The 21,999-nt window shown below is 41.5% G+C and overlaps 2 protein-coding genes across 3 annotated transcripts; both read left to right on the forward strand.

Annotated features, from left to right (window-relative positions):
• The first annotated feature begins 2,783 nt into the window (after window positions 1-2,783).
• On the forward strand, window positions 2,784-12,389 carry LOC124865211. Its single transcript, XM_047360171.1, is given in 15 exon segments — window positions 2,784-2,977; window positions 4,504-4,977; window positions 5,084-5,143; window positions 5,230-5,308; window positions 5,396-5,499; window positions 5,595-5,867; window positions 5,967-6,060; window positions 6,278-6,345; window positions 6,437-6,651; window positions 6,737-6,815; window positions 6,903-6,968; window positions 7,069-7,203; window positions 7,287-7,349; window positions 7,562-7,699; window positions 8,340-12,389. Coding segments are annotated over 14 exon segments (5,520 nt in total). The 5' UTR covers window positions 2,784-2,977; window positions 4,504-4,881.
• Window positions 12,390-12,814: 425 nt separating this feature from the next.
• On the forward strand, window positions 12,815-16,911 carry LOC124865213. 2 transcript variants are annotated; one of them, XM_047360172.1, is made up of 5 exons: window positions 12,829-15,805; window positions 15,942-16,001; window positions 16,091-16,124; window positions 16,331-16,441; window positions 16,538-16,911. In XM_047360172.1, exons 1-5 carry the CDS (start codon window positions 15,732-15,734, stop codon window positions 16,586-16,588), a joined length of 330 nt encoding a protein of 109 aa, XP_047216128.1. In that variant the 5' UTR covers window positions 12,829-15,731; the 3' UTR covers window positions 16,589-16,911. The 2 variants fall into 2 exon arrangements, 1 of the variants encoding a protein (XP_047216128.1); XR_007037504.1 differs by lacking the exons at window positions 16,091-16,124; window positions 16,331-16,441; window positions 16,538-16,911 and having other exon boundaries at window positions 12,815-15,805; window positions 15,942-15,987.
• The last annotated feature ends 5,088 nt before the right edge of the window (window positions 16,912-21,999 follow it).

The following is a 21,999-nucleotide window of genomic DNA, read 5'->3' on the forward strand; positions in this document are numbered from 1 at the left end:
CTTCTCTGTGTCTCACACTGGGACACACACCCACACACACACCCACAGACACACACACACACACACATCCACACACACACAGACACACACCCACACACACATGCATGGATTACTATCTTTCTGAGGACTTTGCATTGACTTTCATTGATTTTCATTCATTTCTATGGCTTAAACCTTACCTGACACCTAACCCTTTGACCAGCTTCATAGGGGCCAACTACATGGCGGCCATGTTGTGTGGGAAACTTAAACAGCATGTACTGCTGTTCCAACACCCAGACAACAGTGATTGACCCTAAAGGGCAATTTCTTTCATCAACCCTCCATGCTTACTAATGATTATTTAAAGCTTATAATAACATACACAATGGTTTTACAATAGCAAGCATGTTCTATATAACTAATAGAAATAACCCAGACCTGAAAGGACAACCATGCTTGATTTTCAAAATAAGACAAAACCTGCTCTACAAAATAAAAGCCTTTAAACAATAGATGATTGCAGGAGTGGGCTTCACACTACTGTTGGAGCTCCCCCAGTGATGGGAATGGGACTATGCTGGTCCTTTGAAACAGGCTTACTGAAACTTTCAAAATAAAAGCACACACCTTCCATACTTACTAATGATTTTTTAAAGCTGATAATGGCATACACAATGGTTTTAGAAGAGCAAGCAGGTTCTATGTAACTAATGGAAGTGAACCTGACCTGAAAGTACAACCATGCTGGACTTTCAAAATAAGACAAAACATGCTCTACAAAATAATTGCCTTTAATTTTAAACTATAGAAAATTGCAGGACTGGTCTTGACACTAATGTTTGAGCTCAGTCAGTGTTGAAAATAGGACAGTGTTGGCCTTTTAAAATAAAGCTAACTGAAACTTTCAAAATAAAAGCATCAATCTTTAATAATAACTAGTGATTGTACAAAAGAAGAAGAAAAATATTTCATTTTTCAAACATTTTTATGTAAGCTTGTATTGCTTTCGATTGTCAAGGATCTGTTAAGACTACTGTTTTGAGTAAATCCTGCTGAATCAATGGGGCAGACATGAAGTTCAAAGGCCTGAGCAGTCAATCACACAGCTGTTGGGTCTCATTCATTACCAAAGCAACAGAACACAGCTGCCAGTGAACTTAAGTTTCCTCTGACAAAGAGTGGCTCTGAGCATGACCTTAGGCCAGAAGCTGCCATGACTGATCACATTCAAGCCAGCCATAACTGACAACTACACTGGACTTTCAAAATAAGACAGTGGCCTTTTAAAATTAATCTATAAATAAAACCCTCAATGTTCCATAGCTACTGTAGACCTTTTAAGTTAAAAAAAATTGTATATTAGAAGGAGGTGAAGGTTCCATTTGACTAATAAGATTAAAACAACATTTATTGGTAACCAAACTGGAATTTCAAAATAAGGCCTACACATACTCTACAAAAGAAAAGCCTTTTTATTTTACACTGAACATCATTGCATGCAGTCACTGTCAATGTACCAGCTTCTACTTAAAATTTTAGTCTTGATAAAAGCCCTGTCTCTAACACACAGACACAGCGACACACTATGACATCCACTCTCACAGAGACAGAGCAGTGGAGAGGAACCCATTGACCTCTGATCCACACAACAGAGACTTTAAAAAAAAATCTACATTCATATGAGTGTCAGCAACATTTTATTTCTATTTGGGATCAATAAAGTATTTTTGATTTGGAACTGAATTTGAATTAAATGGCCAGGAGAACCAGTAGAGAGAAAGATCCAGTTGGATGGTTTTGTTTAGGTGAACTCTGAGTTAGCTTTACAATTAGCTGCATCACATTCACACACATTCATATGCACATGACTTTTGGTCTCCAAAAGATGAATCTAATAGGCAGAATTTGGGATCAATACAGTCAGTCAGTCAGTCAGTCAGATCAATACAGTATTTTTGAATTGGAACTGAATTTGAATTGAATTAAATGCCCATGAGAACCAGTAGAGAGAAAGATCCAGTTGGATGGTTTTGTTTTGGTGAACTGTGTCTTAGCTTTACAATTAGCTGCATCACATTCACACACATTCATATGCACATGACTTTTGGTCTCCAAAAGATGAATCTAATAAGCACAATGGATTTTATTTTGGGTCTGTATGGACACATTCACAACTTTTTTGATCCTTTTATCACAATAGAACCAACACACAGACAACTGTTGGTTGTTCAAAGGTCTTTATGTGTCTTAATGATCAAACATGAGGCTGACTCACATACCAATTATTTTTTCATAATATAGCAGACACTCAAATACAACTCCATGCATTGTTAGCACAAAAAGCCCCCCCTAGCCCCAGCCCTAATAAATCACTGCAGCACCTCAGCTGATTGACTGCGTTCTGAGACCGGAGTTTGCCTAGGCAAGTTTAACTGAGAAATAATATTTATGATTCTGGTATCCTTCAAGAGGATGAAAGTAACAATCAGTAATTGGAGCTGATATTTCTGCATGGATTAAAAAGAGGAGCACACTGTTAATTACAAACTACAAATCTACATTTAAAATAAGTACAGAGCATCAGTTTTGTAGGAGATCCATTAAATACCAGAAGCATTTAGGTGTGATTTTAGACCATGTAATGTTGTACTCATGTCTGTGACGTCATGAGCTCTAGCTGGGTAAACACACTGGCTCAATCTATAAAAAAAAAACGTTTTTTTTTTTTCGTTTTTATAATGTGTTAAAGTTTATTTATTTCCTATAAAGATTTTATTACACTTTATTTAATTTTTAAATTAGTTTTTTGAAAAGTTAAATCCATCAACAACTTTACAGCCCTGACAGATGTCGCTCTCTGATTGGCTGATGCTGCGCTATGTCCCGGTCAAGCTTCTGGAATCTTCCCAGATGTCGCTCTCTGATTGGCTGATGCTGCGCTATGTCCCGGTCAAGCTTCTGGAATCTTCCCCCTTCTGAGTCTGCTCCGGTCTAGGTAAGACGTCTGTGTGTTTTCTCTGTAAAATATTGTGTTTAGCTGCTTTATCACGGTGAAATATGATTTAAAATGGTTAGGATTGTTAAACCTGATGCGTGTTTATATAAAGCTAGTGACTTTTTATAGGTTTTGTTGTCATGAAATGTTCGTTTTTGGCTTGTATATATGCTAACCGGATAGCATCTCACTGTTTTCATTGTGAGTTTGCTCCGGTCGAGGTAACACTTCTTTGTCCTTTCTCTGTAAAATATCGTGTTTAGCTGCTTTATCAGGGTGAAATATGATTTAAAATGGTTAGGATTGTTAAACCTGATGCGTGTTTATATACAGCTAGTGAGTTTTTATAGGTTTTGTTGTCATGAAACGTTCGGTTTTGGCTTGTATATATGCTAGCTTTTGATAGCATCTCATTGTTTGCTTTGTATTTGATTTACATAAACACAGTAAGGTATAGAATAAAGGCAAGGGCTTTTATTAATATTCTCTATGGAGTTCATATTTTTGGTAGAGTTTAAAGTGAATTGCTGAGGTATAATGAGGTAAAAAAAAAAAAAGATCTTAAATCAGTCCCTGTTTACTCCTCAGATAGTGTGCTGTGTCTCAAAGGAGCTCTGCATGTCCTGAAAAGCTCCAACATGTTTTGGGGAGATTTACCCATCTACTTTATAAAGCTATTTTGCTCTCATATGTCCGTTTACATGTTTTTGCCCAAACTGGACTGCTGCTGGTCCAACATATAAAATATATCGTTGTTTGAGCTTTCATTGTGTCTGCAATTCCTTTGTTGAGCCACCATGTGTTACAATCCAGCACAAATATGCGTTGTTTACTGTCTGCTCTGCAGTGAAGCTTTGTTTCTGATGGTGAAAACGTGGATCAATGTAATGCTGGTTCTGTCTGTGTGGAACTGCACATTAGTAGAAGAGACAGATCTAAATAGTTTTATGCTGATTTTATTTTAACAATAAAGACAGAAATGTATCACTAAAGTATTAAGTTTGTTGGTATTTTATCACAGAGATCATGAGGAATATTTTTAATCAACCATATGACTACTTGTAATTTGCTGCCTGATTGTTTGCAACTCTTCATATATGTTGACATTTATTATACTATGTTGACTTGCCATTCAGTATTTGTTCCATATTGTTTCATTTGCCTTTTATTCAGTTATCATATTTTATCAATTAAGATGGACTTGATATACATTTAAGAACAAATTCAACATGTTACAGCTGTGTTTGGTTATTTTAATTAGCTCCTACAGTGAAAGATCTGGATAATTTGGTTAAACTTTATTTTTTGTTTACACAAAAAATTATAACTGTTTTTGTTTTGCATTCTTTTAAATACTACGAATGACCAGGGTTATGAAATGTGTTGATGTTTGAACATGATATTGGTACTTTAAGAGCATTAATGAGCAATTTTGAGCTTTAACCCTGGTTTTAAATATATTTTGGAACTGAATATTTTGAATAACATTGTTTTTAATGGATATTTTTTTTTGCTTTTTATTACAGCTTTTCACTTGTGCGAGACTTTGCGATTTGGAAGTTTTCCAGTGCTGCCAGCTGTGATCTTCACCTGTGCTTTACTACACCCACCTTCAATCATCTACACTACTGTTACATCTCAATCAGAAAACAACACACTGACTAGATAAACATATTCAGACACAACAGACATTTTATTTACAAACCTACACATAATATTCACTAACACACACACTTTCACTCACACACACACACATTCACTCACTATCTTCCTACAAACACTGTTTCATTCATTTGGAACATATTTAAATACATTTTACAGTTTGTATTTTCTCTGTTGCTTTGATCTAGATAACCGGTTTTTTCTCCCCCAGTTTTCTTCTGTTTTTCTCTCTGTCTGCCAGGATGCCACGCAAGGGACGACGCTCTGAGGCCGCCAAGAAGAGATGGAGGACCCTGGACCAGGAGGACCTGCAGAGCAGCCAGCCGGACGTCGCCAAGGTATCTTGAGTTATAAATCCTAATAGTTTATTTTTTTCCTAGTATAACAGTAGATGTTGGTACTTTTGTGCTTTCAACATGGTTGTAATTATCCCTGTGTTTGCAGCCCAGGACATCCCCACCCACCGCGCAGGCTTGGACCCCCACCCAGTCTCCGGAGAAGAAGGTAAAGCTGTAGTTTACTGTTCAGTAACTAAGTTTTGGATCATTTGTTTGGTTTTCTTTAGTCATTAAATTTTTATTTGTTCTCAGATGTCCCGACTGCTGGAGTCCCCGGGCCAGGTGGTTTGCCAGGAGGAGCCCCGTAGGCCATTGACCTCTCTTGTGTCACGTATGTACATTAAGTTATTTTGTAGAATATGTTCAATTCTCAATTCAGTGAAATTTTATTTTGAACTGTATGTTTGTCTCTCTATAGGCCGTGGGACGGGGCGTCGCCATCGCGTCGTGAAGTGGCCGTTTTCCCCTGTGACTTACCGTAGTCACAAGTTGGTCCTGCCAGCCGAGGTCCCGGAGAAGAGGGTATGTTGTTTCTGTCCCACCTTATACTTCATTCTCAGTGTACAGTGAAAACCTAATCATATCACGTTCATCTTTTTTCTTTATTTCTTTTTTAGTTTGTTCTTTTGGTTGGTGACTCCCATCTGCGTGCTTACGTTGATGAGTTTGTCTCCATGCCAGAGGGCAACCTCTCCTTTGGGTTTCTTGCAACCCCCGGGGCCTCGGCGGACGAGTTGAGGCGTGAGGTGCTGGGAGCAGTTCTGCCTGGGACCCCCGAGGTAGTCTGTCTTCTGGCACCCGGCAACAACTTGGAAGCCAGAAGGACCGTGCAGCAGTCGGGCGCGGACTTCGAGGGGCTGCTGCTCGCCGTCGGCAACCTCTGCCCTAACGTAAGTCTAATATTCACTGAATTTGTTCAAAAAAAAATACTAATATATATATATAAATGTATGTTAATTTGTGTTATTTACTTTGATTCAATCATACAGGTGGTTGTTGTGGACTTTCCTCCACGTCTAACCGTGGAGTAAGACCACCAACAGCTGCTCCGGCAGGAGTACCACCGTGTGGCTGCTCGGAGAAGTAAGTGATGTTCACAATTTATTTTTATACTGAAATTTCAGTTTGTGGAATGGTGTTAATGTTCCTAATGTGTTGTCAGCTCACTGCCAATTAAAGTTGGAATTAACACAAAATTAGTGAAAAACAGAGTAGTGCTAGGTGTCTCTCTATCATTAAATCACTACAGTGTTAGTCTGAGCGGCATTAAGAATGACTGTTGTCTTCCCCTCTCCTTCAGATGTTCGCTACCTCTCGGTAGTTGAACATTTCCCGCGGAGCTGCTTGGACATGTGGAGCAGGGATGGCGTAAGTTGAATTTTTTATATTTGTTGCTATCAAAATGTTACTAGTGCTTAATGCTGATGATTGAATGTGTTATGTGACTTGTGTGTTGCAGGTTCACCTGAGCGACCATCCTGGGATGGAGGTCCTTGCTCAGTTGCTGTGGGATGCGTCCTACACGCAACTTGAGTTAAGTGCACCGACATCTCCAGCTCCACCTCCTGCTCCTGTAAAGCCTCCTTCCCCCGTGGTGAGACGTTCCCCCCCTAGGCCTCCACCTCCTGCTCCTGTGACGCCTCCTTCCCCCGTGGTGAGACGTTCCCCCCCCAGGCTGGTTGTGGTCGGCAAGGTTCCAGCTCCGCCTCCTGCTCCTGTGACGCCTCCTTCCCCCATGGTGAGACGTTCCCCCCCCCAGGCTGGTTGTGGTCGGCGAGGTTCCAGCTCCGCGTCCTTCGGACCCTTTCGCTTGGACTGTTGTCCGTGGTGGCCAGAGGGTAAGTAATGCATTCTTGATTTTTTAATAAAACGTAAGCATTGTTTTAGGGAATGTGTAAGCATTGTAAATCTTCTAATCAATACAGACGTCGCGCCAGGTCCAGAGGGGTGATGGCTCTCCACACATCACTGGGAGGATGGTTGACCAACAGGTACGTTTTGCTTCACCTCAAATCTGAACATTGTGTGTTCCCTCAGTGAAGGAATGAAAACATTTTAAGCATTTTTATTTATTTATTTTCTATTTTAAAGGGAGACCTGCTGGACTCGACCATTCCCCCGAATCCTGTGTGGTTCAGCCCAACGGTGCTGGAGGAGATGGACCGGATCGTTCCTGCGTCTGGCCGTGACGCTCCGTTACCGACGCGTGCTCTGAAGGGGAAGAAGGTATTTTTGGATGCTCATTTTAAATTTGATGTCCTACAAAAGGTCTGTCAGTCATTTCATTGCATGTTTTGTCTTTTATTTAGAAAGCCAGTGTGAGACGTCGTCCACGACCCGATCCCTCCAAGCCGAGACCGGAGGAGCTGCAGGTCTGAAACTATTTTAACCTTAGATCTATCATTACAGAAAGGATTTCAAACTGTTTTCTGTGTTTTAAAGTTGAATAGTAGTGGATGTAAGTTGTTTTAAATTATATTTGCAACAGAACATGTTGTAGACAGAGCCTAAATCACAGATACCTCAAGATGTTTTGTGCATCTTCTGTACTTTCCACTAAACTCAAAGCTCCTGTTGATTTCAGGTGGAGGGAGCTCCGACTGAGAGGACCAGGCCAGCCCGTCGCCAGCCCAGGAGAGCCACCCCCACGTTGGAGGTTGACGCCCCCGCCGAGTCCTCTCCCGCGCCTCTGGAGGACCATGTTATGGATGACAGCTGCCAGGTAACTTTCATGAATAATCTACTGTTGTAATGTCAAATATTTTAATTATGTAAATACTGGAAACTAAACTTTATTAACCTTTTAAATGGCGGCACCAAAATCAACAAAAACTACTGAAGCCGGTGTTGTGAGACACTTGCCTGGTTTCTGGTACAGAAAGCATTTCAAACTGTTTTCTGTGTTTTCAAGTAGTTTCAATAGTTGAATAGTAGTGGATGTAAGTTGTCTTAAATTATTTAAAATATATTTGCAACAGAGCCTAAATCAGACACCTCAACATATAGAGTTGTGTGCATCTTCTGTACTTTCCACCAAATTTAAAGCTCCTCTTGATTTCAGGTGGAGGGAGCTCCGACTGAGAGGTCCAGGCCAGCCCGTCGCCAGCCCAGGAGAGCCACCCCGCCGAGTCCTCTCCCGCGCCTCTGGAGGACCATGTCAGGGATGACAGCTGCCAGGTAACATTCGTGAATAATCTACTGTTGTAATGTCAAATATTTTGAATATCTACATCCTGGAAACTAAACTTGACCTGTTAACAGTTTTTGTTTAATACAGTTGTATATTTTAAATTTGTTAACTTATGAGCCAAAAAATGTATGTAAAAATGCTACATTTATGCCATTTTCTGATTATGATTCAGGCTTCTTCGTTGGAACCCTGTGCCAGCGGTCCGCCTGTCCAGACTGTGAGGGCCACACATTGCCAGGCTGACTACAGATACGGTACATTTTCCCGTAATCACCAGTGCACCTGTATGGCTCTGACATTTTTAGCGTACCACAGTGAGGGGTTGCAGTTTGACACAGTCTTACTTGACAGAGTACTTGAGCAAGGAGATGCACTTTATGTTGGCATTAAACAGCAGCTCATGTTGGACGGTAGATTTGTTGATAATCACTTGACAGTTGAAGAGATGCCCCAACAAGTACTGACAGACGGGAACATCTACTCTGTACACACAACGGGTGTCAGAGTTGGTCGTGTTTTGTGTCAGAATGATAGCCCTCAAAGGTCACGGCCAATGGGATTTCCTCTTGCCTCACAACTAGAGTGTCTGTCTGAAAATGTCACCCATGCTTTTCTTTTGGTGACTCCAGAGTGCATTGCAGTTTTCCGGGACAGAGACGGTAGGTTTGGAGTTTTTGATTCTCACTCAAGAAACTCAGCAGGCCTGCCCCATCCTAACGGAACTGCAGTGGTCATGACCTTTAGCAACCTAACGCTCATGGTTGAACATCTGTACAAACTGTTTCAGAACCGTGGCCCCTATGCCACGTATGAGTTTGTACCAGTATCGTTTGTTAGCGACGACATTGGTGATGCCCCTCCTCCGGCCTTGAGCAATCTGAATATTTCACCTGGATCCACACAAGCAAGCCCAGGTGCTAAGAAATCAGAGAGCGCTTCTGATGAAGAGGATGAAGAGGAAATGCCAGCTTGGCTTGTTCAAGTTGGCCACATATTAGAGGAAACCGTCCCAACGATGCCAGATGTGTCCAAATTGCCGAAAGCCAGGAGAATAAAAGTAAGAGACAGGGTCAAAGCACAGCTGGGACAGGATGTAGTTAAAAAAATGAAACAAAGAACATCTGAGAAAGAAAAATATGATACATCGCCTACATATAAGGTAAAAAAACTACGGGCAATGAAACAAGCATATCTTCTACAACATGCAGAGAGGAAGATCCAGTTAACTGCTAGATACAAGCGTGATGTTGCTTACCGAAGGAGACTAATGGAATATGTAAAGGAAAGATACAGCAACGATCCCATCTACAGAGGCCGACAAATGAAATATGTGAAGGAAAGATACAGCAACGATCCCAACTTCACAGCCAGACAGAAAAGACTTATGAGGATGTATATGAAGAAAATGTACAGCAAGTTACAGTTCCGGGTGCAACATAATAAAAAATGTGCTGTCAACAGGAGACTAAGGCTATCAAAGAAGAAGCTTTCTCAAAATACAATGCTGCAGTGTGCAATGAGAATCAGGCGAAAATACAGAAGGACTTTAGGCTTTCTCCAAGGAACTCCACAGCCTCTGATCAGCAACGAAATGAAAGCTGCAATTATGAAATTTCAAGAGAAAATTCAACTTGGACCCACACATGTCTGCACGGTTTGTCACAGAGCTCTTTTCCCGTGTCAAGTCAAGCATTGTAACAGAGCCAAATATACCAAGAACATTCGTGTGGAGGCCCAATGCCTGACAGGTACGTATGTTCACATGTGTGACTCTGCATGCTCCGCCCCGTGTTCTGTACCCAAAGAGAGGACTCAGGAGTGGATCTGCTACACATGTGACAGCTACGTAACCAGAGGAAAGATGCCATCAATCGCTGCTGCCAATCACCTGGACCTGGCACCGATTCCCACAGAGCTTTCCCTATTGAATGTACTTGAGAGGCAATTGATTGCAAAAATACTGCCTTTTGCCAAGATTGTTTCATTGCCCAAAGGACAGCAGAGAGCAATTCATGGAGCTGTTGTTTGTGTACCTTCGGAAATGGAAACAATCGTGAACTGTCTTCCCAGGCCCAGCACAGAAGCACAGCTTTTACAGGTTAAGCTGAAGAGGAAAATTAAATACAAAGGATACCAATACTTTTACACAGTAAACATGGAAAATGTTTTGGCTGCACTGAGAAAGCTTAAAGAGACCCACCCGGATTACAAGGATGTAAATATAAATGAAAGTGCAACATTTGAGGATTTCCAGGAGGACCAACCTGTTGAGGAATCAGAAACCCAAGCAGAGGATGCAGTCACAGACCAACCTGACCACATAGGGGAAGAACATCAGGCTCTTCGACCGGGTCTGATCTTGGACACTTGTATGCAGCCACCTGACATAGCACAGGAAGTGCTCTCCTATGGAGATGGAATTTTTAGTGTCGCTCCCGCCCAAGGAAACAAACCCGTTGGCTTCTTTACTGTTCCAAGGCTGGAAGCCAAGGCTTTTCCTGTGCAGTTCCCCACTGGCCAAAACACGTTAGACGAAGCCAGACGAGTTATACTGTCACCAAGTATGTATTTCAATGTCAGGCTTTTCTCTGTAGACACTCGATTTGCCAAAGACCAGAGTTATCTTTTCTTTGCTCAGTTTGTTACTGAGACTCATATGGCCAACAACAGCATGTCAATTCAGTCAAGAAAAGGCAAAGCCAGGAGCAAAGAAGGACAAAACATTTCCAGCAAGATGCTACAAGACAAAGAAGAGTTAGAAAAACTAATCCAAAATAAAGAGGCCACTCGTTTTATGCAACCCCTAAGAGGAACTCCAGCTTATTGGGAGAAAGGTTTGCGCGATTTGCACGCCATGGTGAGGCAGCTGGGAAAGCCAACCTTCTTTTGTACCTTCTCTGCTGCTGAAATGAGATGGCCGGAAGTCATTGAGGCCATCAAAGCTCAACACGGAGAGCAAGTCAACTTTTCAGAGCTCGACTGGAACACCAAGTGTGACATTCTTAGGAGCAACCCTGTTACTGTGATGAGAATGTTCTCCAAGAGGGTGGATGCTCTCTTCACAGATCTCATTTTGTCCCCTGCGCAGCCCATCGGACCAGTTGAGGATTACTTTTATCGTGTGGAATTTCAAGCAAGGGGTTCCCCGCATATACATTCTGTGATATGGATTAAGGATGCACCTGAGATGGAGGACCCCTCATGTTGTGACCAAGTCATCAATTTCATCGACCGTTACATATCTTGTCAGTTGCCCGATGAAACCACAGACCCTGAGCTCCACAAAATTGTAACGGAGGTTCAAATGCACAGCAAAAAGCATTCCAAATCATGCAAGAAAGGAAATGTGCAATGCAGATTTGGATTTCCCAAACTACCCATGGACCGCACCAGAATCACAGCCCCTCTCTTATTCGACTTTGAAAATGATTGTGATGAAAAAACTAAGCAATCCAGACAAAAGGATGGCCAGAAGAAGTCCAGAAAATCGAAGCCAATAATCATCTCAAACCAACAAAGAGAAGCAAAGAGGAAGCTGAAATCAATAAGGGATTTGCTCATGGATCAAAAATCTTCTTTCAAGGATTTGCCAGAATTACTCCAGGCTTGTAAGATGACCAAAGAAGAATACAACCACTATGTGGATGCTCTGACTTCTGGAATGGTAGTGATGATGAAGCGTGATCCCAAAGACAGCTGGGTGAATGGATACAACCCGGATCTCTTGCGTGCTTGGAATGCTAACATGGACATTCAGTATGTGATCGATGAGTACAGCTGTATTGAGTACATGATGTCCTACATAGCCAAGCCAGAGCATGAAATGGCGCAGTTCCTCAAATCCGTTGTGGAGGATCTAAAGAAGTCCGATGTCAACCAACGGGACGAGATGAAAAAGATCATGCAGGCCTATTCAAAACAGAGAGAAGTTAGCGCTCAAGAGTCAGTAGCCCGTACATGTAGTCTACCCCTTAAAAAGTCATCACGCAGTGTCATTTTTATCCAAACTGATGAAGACTGTGTGAAAATGAGCCTTCCCATGAGCAAACTGATAAACATGGCCCCAGATGAAGAGAATGTTTGGATGACAGGATTGCCTGAAAAATATCTCAACAGACCTGAAACGTTAGAATTTCAACACATGTGCCTGGCGGAATTTGTGTCGGAATACAGGGTCCTTTATGGAAAACAAATTGAAGGACGAAATGCCATCCCCTCCTAAATGATGCCGGATACATCCAGAAGAGAACAATGGGCAAACCAGCAGTTATCAGATTTACCCGTTTCTCAGAGAAGAAAAGACCAGAAAAGTTTTACAGACGGCTTCTGAAGTTGTACTTTCCACACAGAAGAGATGAGGACCTGAAAAATGAGGAACACACAACTTACAAAGCCTTTTACGACAATGGACTCTGTGGTAGCTGGCAAGTTAAACAGTACGTTGAGTGGAACCGCAAAAGATACGAAGGTGAAGGAAAGAAAATCGACAAGATAATGGAAGAACTGACAAAGCAAGGACCGGTTCGCAATGCTTGGAACACTTTTGCTCCTGAAGTTGAATTGGACCGTTTGGAATGCATAGCGGAGCGACCCTCAATCGATGAAAATGAAGAACAAGACCCTGTCCCAGAATACCAAGTTGATGTCAACAGTGGAGCCATGCCAGCGATCGAAATACCCAAATTGAGCCCTGATTTTATTAGACAAATGTACCGTAGTTTAAATGAGACTCAAGCGTCCATGTTTTACGCCATTCGCCATTGGTGTCTGCAACGTGTCTGGGGTCAAAATCCAGACCCGTTCTTTTATTTTTTGACTGGAGGGGCGGGCTGTGGCAAGTCTCATGTTATCAAATGTGTTTACCAGGAAGCAACCAAGCTCTTGCGCCAGCTTCCCAGATTTCGCGATATTGGTGACATGTCTCAGCCCACGGTACTCCTCACAGCTTTTACTGGAACTGCAGCTTACAACATCTCAGGCAAGACTTTACATTCAGTTTTGAAGCTACCCAAAAGCTTAAAGCCACCATACAAAGGACTTGGAAATACACTGGATGAAGTGAGAGCCGTTCTTTCCAATGTAGAAATCTTAATCATTGATGAAATCTCCATGATCTCCAAAGACTTGTTTTCATATGTCCACTGGAGATTTCAACAAATCAAGGGAAACACAAGACCATTTGGAGGGATTTCTGTTTTGGCTGTGGGAGATTTCTACCAGCTGCCACCAGTAGGAGGAGCAAAACCTCTTTGTGTCACTGAGGCCGGCGTCCTTGATATCTGGAACGAAAATTTCCACATGGTCAGTCTGACGGAAATCATGCGACAGAAAGACGACAGAGCATTTGCGGAGCTCCTGAACCGGATTAGAGTTAAAGGGAAAGCAGATTTACTCAGCGACGGCGACAGATCTCTCTTAACGCAAACTATTACCGACCCCAAAGAGTGTCCAATGGACGTGCTGCATGTTTTTGCGACAAACAAAGAGGTGGACGCTCACAATGCAGCAGTTGTGGCTTCTTTATCAACAGTAATAGTTGATGTTCAGGCAGAGGACTACAAGAGGGATACAAAAACAGGAAACATGACAAATCTAGGTAGCTGCGTCAAAGCCAAGAAACGAGATTTGCCTGACAATCTACAAATCGGATTGGGAATCAGAGTCATGATCATAAGAAACCTGAACGTAGAGGATGGTCTTGTCAATGGAACCTTTGGCACTATTGCAGATATCATCACCAGGACTAAAGATGGAAACAGAACCGTGAAATTAATAGGACTGAAACTGGATAGTCCCACAGCTGGCCACACCAAAAAAATCAAAGGGAAACCAGACAACTTTGTTTACATCGAGAGATTTGAGGAACAAACCAGCATAAAAGGAGTTGTTCGACATCAGTTTCCAATCAAGTTGGCGTTTGGATGTACAGCACACAAAGTACAAGGGATGACCATGAAGTCTGCAGTTGTTTCTTTGAAGAGAGTTTTTGAACACGGAATGGCATACGTCGCCCTCAGTCGCACAACTTCTCTGGAAGGACTTAAAATCATTGATTTGGATGAGAAAAAGATCTACGCCGATGAAAATATCAGAGCAGCTATGGATTCGATGAGAACAGCATCGTTCTCAAACGCCAGACCCCTCTTGAATTTTCAATCACGTCATCAAAGTGCAACTTTAAGAATTATTCATCACAACGTCGAAGGTCTCATCTCTCATTCTGAGGACATGAAACACCATCATGAACTCAGATTGGCAGATATTTTATGCCTTACCGAGACTCATTTATTTGGATCTTCTGCTCCAGCTTGTTGCCAAATGGAGGGTTATTGTTTCTTTTCACGCAACAGACATGTTTCTTATTCCAACCGAGTGGACATGTCTACCAAAGAGGGGGGAGGAGTCGCCACTTACTGCAGGAGTCTTCTACAACCCCAGGAGCGGAGATACTTTCACAATGTTACCGATCTTGAATACAACGTTGTGAAAGTGGATGCTCCGGTCACAGCCCTCATTGCCACGGTTTACAGGCCACCAAGTTATGATCTAGCTACGTTTTTGACAAACATGGAAAATCTTTTGGATGGCCTGAATTCAATGGATATTCAGCCAGTTGTGGTATTGGGAGACTTCAACGAGGACCTCCTCTCTCCGGGGAAAAAAGCAATCAAGGAGTTGTTTGGAAGCAAAGGATTTACTCAACTCATCTCGGATCCAACAACGGAAAGGCAGACTCTCATTGACCACATTTACATATCTCAGCCAGAATATTGTGTTCAGTCAGGTGTGTTGCAGACTTATTACAGTTACCACAACCCTGTATATTGCATTTTGGCTTCATTTTCAGCTGCATCTTCACCATGACTTGAGAGGAGGGCTGGGAAACAAATTACACTAGGACAATAGTCCTGTCATTTTTAATGGTACTCCATCTTAGGTAAAAACACCAAAGTGAGAACAAATAATCAGAATCAAATGTCCTCAATGATTCGCTTGGATACTGGAAATCCAGTTGATGTATTTAAAGGGTAATAAGAATAACGGTGTCGGCTGACGGCCTGTACAGGTCCAGTAACGGCTGTGAAGCTTATTGCTCATGAATACTTCAACTTGAGATGACCACAGTACTCCATTTGAGGCACCGAGTGGTCACCTAGGATACCCCTGGGATATTGTAAGAAAGTGAATGTATTTAACAGGTAATAAGAATAGCGGTGTCGGCTGACGGCCTGTACAGGTCCAGTAACGGCTGTGAAGCTTATTACTCTTGAATACAGCTACTTCAGACGACCACTGAACTAATTTGGAGACCAGTGCATTTTTGAAACATTTTATTTAACTCCCCTAGAGAACCTGCTAGAGCTCTCTAGTATTCTTTTTATTTTCTGATCATGAGCCAATGCTCCAGTCTGATGGAGCAGTTTTTTCCACACTATGGACATTCTCCACTCCGCTCTGTTTGCTTGGCCATTATGTTAATTTGCTTTGAGTGGAAATAACCGTTTTTTGCCCAGTTTTAGTAAGTTTTTGCAGGCTTGAGAGCATGCAACGCACGGCATGACTCATGAGGGTTCCAAGAAGAGATGGAGGAAGCTGGACCTGGTCGATTTGCAGAGCGGCCCATCATACGTCACCAAGGTATCCAAAATCTAGCTGATGATACACTATGAACCTAAAAATTTTTTTGTATGTTGCAATTATAGTAGCTGTTGGTAAAATTTCAAATATAACATGAATCTCATGATTGTAATTATTCATGTATCCATGCTTTTAGCGCAGGACACCCCAACCCACCTGGCAGCCTTGATCTTCCAAGCAGTCTACGGAGAAAAAGATATGGCTTTCATTTTGCTTTTCATTAACTGAGCTTAGGATAAGTTATTTCGTGTGCTTTTCTCATTGAAGTAATTTGTGTCTCTTTATGTCAAGGTTTCTGGACTCCGTGCCCCATGACCAGGTATGTCCATGACATGTTCAGGGTAATTTGCAACAACACAATGAAGTTGTTATTGTACATTTTTCTCAAAACTTAATGCAGTTGCAACATAGACCCCTCCTGGGTCACCTACGTAGTTAGAAATCTGCATGTTCATGATTTTAAATGATGATGATTTTTCTTAAGGCTTGAAAGTTTTATCTTGATGTCTGTGTTTCTTTCAACATGCCGTGGGACGGGTCATCGCCATCAACAACTTGACCAACAGCTGGAGCGTCAACGAGGCGGGAGCAAACATCAAGCATTTGCGGCACACAGTCTGCAACCTCTGGACTTATGTAAGCTTAATTTCCACTGCATTTGTTAATTATCAAATAAATCAAAAAATGTACCATGTATATTAATGTTTTATTTATTTCAATTGAATTTTACAGGTGGCTATTTTCAACTTTCCTCCACTTCTCACCATGAAGGCTCTGATGTGAAGCAGCAGATCACATCCCAACAGGAAACTAAAGTGTCTCAACTCAAAGAGCTTCAAAAGAAACTATAGCAGGAGATCACTGAGCTGAACTAATTACATGTATTGCTTTGTCAGACCAAATGTTATTGTTCAAATCCGTTCTGAAGGAAACTAATTGTAATGTTTGTCATCGCTAAGGACTTCAGTCATTTCATAGTGCATACTGAGCCTGGTTCTGCTGGAGGTTTCTTCCTGTTAAAAGGGAGTTTTTCCTCTCCACTGTCACTACATGCATGCTCAGTATGAGGGATTGCTGCAAAGTCAACGCCAGTGACTGTCCACTGTCTCTACATGCTCATCCAGGAGGAGTGAATGCTGCAAGTCACTGACTGGATGCAATCTGCTGGGTTTCCTTAGATAGAAAAACTTTTTATCCAATTTGAATAAAAAGCTAACTCCGACTGTACTGTTCAATTGTTAGGATTAATTGGAATGTATGAACCTGACTGTTGTGAAGTGCCTTGAGACAACATGTGTTGTGAATTGGCGCTATATAAATAAAACTGAATTGAATTGAATTATCTCAAGTATCAAGAAGTGGATTTACTTGTGTAAATTACCATTAAAACTCATGGTACAAACGCATCCTGATTCAGAAAGTTTTTATTTCCTCATCAACATGAATCATACTCTTGGCTACAGAATAAAATTTAACTACAATATTTAATAAAAACATTTAGTCATGTAAATGTAGAATGCTGAATTTGGTTGAACATTATTATTGCTGCTAAACTATTGTTCCCAGCTGTTTTTGAAATGCATTATTATGACAGGTTCAAGTCTGAAGCCATGTTTTAACCTCATGTAATGAAACCTGAATCCTGTTTCAGGTAAATGGAAAACAGTTTTTGGTGACTTTAATTGAACTAACACACAAATTTACAGTTCTTTTAAGCTCTTCATAGGTCTGCCCTCAAACCTGATGGGAGCTAAACCCAACGGCCAGAGAAACCTTGTGGTCCCAGAAGCACGCACCAAGAGGCAGGCCCCGTCTAAATTTCTTCCGAAATTTTCTAGTTGGGGCCTGCCCAAGCATTGCATAGGAGAGCAGTGCATTGCGAAGCAATGCACTGCCTCCCATGCAATGCATGGCAGGCACCTATTACTATGCACCTCTAAACTGGACTCTTTATTTATTTATTTATTTTTCTTCCGTCAAAATTAATGCGGCCCGAACCGCTGCGTGCACCCCCACAATTTATACATCAAAACGACCGGCTCGGTCCCGTGAGGTGTGCTATTACTTTTATTGGCGTTTCGAGTTACTATGGCGACGTAATTAACGAAAAACCGAGCCGAAAAATCCCATAGGAATGAATGGAGTCAGGGGCGGAAGAAATCCTCAAAATTCACTGTTTTTGAGGCTCGGTTGTATCGCCATACTTTCACCTAGAAACACAGTTTGACTTTCAGTTTGTAGGAAAATCCGCCGGCTCTTCAGAAGTGAAAACGGTTTGTTGATAATTGCTACGGTTTCTCTAAAATTAGACTCCAAGCGACACAAAGTTTGAGAGAAAATCACACTCTTTACAGTGGAGATGGCTGTTACTAGAGTGTAGAAAGAGGGGATTTTTTTCAGGAAAAATGAGTTTCAACTGGCCCTCGCGGCCACAAATTTCGCTCTACAGCCACAATTTTCGGTCAGATTGTAGGGCCGGGCCTCTGCTTTCACACAATAATTTCAAAATTGTTCTAAGTCTCATAGATTTCTGTCAAACACCCCTCGATCGCCAAGAGTCAGTAGATTTCTGTAGGCCTTCTCCCATGTATTTTCAATGAGAGCTTGACCTGTAATCCATGAGTGACACCATTTCTTTCCATAATCATATTTTATACTGTGAATGACATAGAGCTATGAAAATATCCATGATTGGGGATGAGGGATAGCTGTCGCCCACAGTTTAAAAAATTTTCAAATACCATGTACGGATTCCGAGATATTAGACTTTGTTCGGGAGCATGTTCAGGCATTTTTGCCTTTTTCTCCATTTTCCCTTACTTTTCACCCAGTGTTGTGTCTTTATTATTATATTTTCAAAAATAAAGGATGAATATTAATGTTCCCCTGTCCGTTCTGATAAAAACGGTCCAAGAATGACATCGATCGCCCCTACGGTTTCAGAGTTATGGCCAGTTGTTCGGGAGCATGCGCCTCCATGTTATAATGCCTAGACCAGGGGAGACAGAGAGAGAGGTGCTGCGTGAGTGAGAAACAGCAGGTGTCAAGTTACACTGACGCTCTTTGCTGATTGGCTGATTCATTCCTCACTGTTCTATTTATAGCTCTGTGTATCTCCTACTGTATATGTCTGGATGGGATTCTGTCTTTCTTTCTGCCTCTCTGTGTCTCACACTCAGACACACACCCACACACACACACACCCACACACACACACACACACACACCCACACACAGACACACACCCACACAAAGACACACTCCCACACACATGCATGGATTACTATCTTTCTGAGGACATTGCATTGACTTTCATTGATTTTCAGTCATTTCTATGGCTTAAACCTGACCTGACCCCCTTTGACCAGCTTCATAGGAGGCAACTACATGGCGGCCATGTTGTGTGGGGAACTTAAACAGCATGTACTGCTGTTCCAACACCCAGACAACAGTGATTGACCCTAAAGGTCAATTTCTTTCATCAACCCTCCATGCTTATTAATTATTATTTAAAGCTTATAATAACATACACAATGGTTTTAGAATAGCAAGCATGTTCTATATAACTAATAGAAATAACCCAGACCTGAAAGGACAACCATGCTTGATTTTCAAAATAAGACAAAATCTGCTCTATAAAATAAAAGCCTTTAAACAATAGATGATTGCAGGAGTGGGCATTACACTACTGTTGGAGTTCACCCAGTGTTGGAAATGGGACTATGCTTGAAATAATGGTTACTAAAACTTTCAAAATAAAAGCCTCAACCCCCCATAGTTACTATGGATTTTGTGAGCTCACAAGAGCATAGAAAATGATTTTTAAATAGCAAGCGGGTTCTATTTAACCAATGCAACTAACCCAGACCTGAAAGTACAGCCATGCTGGACTTTCAAAATAAGACAAAACATGCTCTACAAAATAAAAGCCTTTGCATTTTAAACAATAGATCATTTCAGGACTGGGCTTCACACTAATGTTGGAGCTCACCTAGTGTTGCCCATTTAAAATTAGGCTTATTGAAAATTTCAAAATAAAAGCCTGAGTCCTCCAGAGTTACTAGTAATATTTTAAGCTGATAATAGCATAGAATATAGCATAGACAATGAAATAAAAATAAATTAGCAAGCTCTGGTCGGAGCAAAACGCACCAAGAGGCAGGCCCCGTCTAAATTTCTTCCGAAATTTTCTAGTTCTTTATTTTTCTTCCGTCAAAATTAATGCGGCCCGAACCGCTGCGTGCACCCCCACAATATATACATCAAAACGACCGGCTCGGTCCCGTGAGGTGTGCTATTACTTTTATTGGCGTTTCGAGTTACTATGGCGACGTAATTAACGAAAAACCGAGCCCCAAAAACCCCATAGGAATGAATGGAGTCAGGGGCGAAGAAATCCTCAAAATTCACTGTTTTTGAGGCTCTACTGTATCGCCATACTTTCACCTAGAAAAACAGTTTGACTTTCAGTTTGTAGGAAAATCCGTCGGCTCTTCAGAAGTGAAAACGGTTTGTTGATAACTGCTACGGTTTCTCTAAAATTAGACTCCAAGCGACACAAAGTTTGAGAGAAAATCACACTCTTAACAGTGGAGATGGCAGTTACTAGAGTGTAGAAAGAGGGGATTTTTTTCAGGAAAAATGAGTTTCAACTGGCACTCACGGCCACAAATTTCGCTCTACAGCCACAATTTTCGGTCAGATTGTAGGCCCGGGCCTCTGCTTTCACACAATAATTTCAAAATTGTTCTAAGTGTCATAGATTTCTGTCAAAACACCCTCGATCGCCAAGACGCACAGGAATTCTGTAGGCCTTCTCCCATGTATTTTCAATGAGAGCTTGACCTGTAATCCATGAGTGACACCATTTCTTTCAAAAATCATATTTTATACTGTGAATGACATAGAGCTATGAAAATATCCATGATTGGGGACGAGGGATAGCTGTCGCCCACAGTTTAAAAAATTTTCAAATACCATGTACGGATTCCGAGATATTAGACTTTGTTCGGGAGCATGTTCAGGCATTTTGGCCTTTTTCTCCATTTTCCCTCTCTTTTCACCCAGTGTTGTGTCTTTATTATTATATTTTCACTAATAAAGGATGAATATTAATGTTCCCCTGTCCGTTCTGATAAAAACGGTCCAAGAATGACATCGATCGCCCCTACGGTTTCAGAGTTATAGCCAGTTGTTCGGGAGCATGCGCCTCCATGTTATAAAGCCTAGACCAGGGGAGACAGAGAGAGAGGTGCTGCGTGAGTGAGAAACAGCAGGTGTCAAGTTACACTGACGCTCTTTGCTGATTGGCTGATTCATTCCTCACTGTTCTATTTATAGCTCTGTGTATCTCCTACTGTATATGTCTGGATGGGATTCTGTCTTTCTTTCTGCCTCTCTGTGTCTCACACTGGGACACACACCCACACACACACCCACACACACACCCACACAGACACACATGCATGGATTACTGTCTTTCTGAGGACTTTGCATTGACTTTCATTGATTTTCATTCATTTCTATGGCTTAAACTTGACCTGACCCCCTTTGACCAGCTTCATAGGAGGCAACTACATGGCGGCCATGTTGTGTGGGGAACTTAAAAAGCATGTACTGCTGTTCCAACATCCACACAACAGTGATTGACCCTAAAGGTCAATTTCTTTCATCAACCCTCCATGCTTATTGATGATTATTTAAAGCTTATAATAGCATACACAATGGTTTTAGAATAGCAAGCAGGTTCTATATAACTAATAGAAATAACCCAGACCTGAAAGGACAACCATGCTTGATTTTCAAAATAAGACAAAACATGATCTACAAAATAAAAGCCTTTAACCAATAGATGATTGCAGGAGTGGGCTTCACACTAATGTTGGAGCTCCCCCAGTGATGGGAATGGGACTTTGCTTGTCCTTTGAAACAGGCTTACTGAAACTTCCAAAATAAAAGCCTTTGCATTTTAAACCACAGATCATTTCAGGACTGGGCTTCACACTAATATTGGAGCTCACCCAGTGTTGGCCTTTTAAAATAAGGCTTACTGAAAATTTCAAAATAAAAGCCTCAGTCTTCCAGAGTCACTAGTAATATTTTAAGCTGATAATAGCATAGACAATAAAAAAATAGCACGCACCAAGAGTCTAAATTTCTTCTGAAATTTTCTAGTTGTTTTATTGTTATTTCTG

This window comes from Girardinichthys multiradiatus, unplaced genomic scaffold (genome assembly GCF_021462225.1).
Source record: "Girardinichthys multiradiatus isolate DD_20200921_A unplaced genomic scaffold, DD_fGirMul_XY1 scaffold_43, whole genome shotgun sequence".
Classification (NCBI taxonomy): Eukaryota; Metazoa; Chordata; class Actinopteri; order Cyprinodontiformes; family Goodeidae; genus Girardinichthys; species Girardinichthys multiradiatus.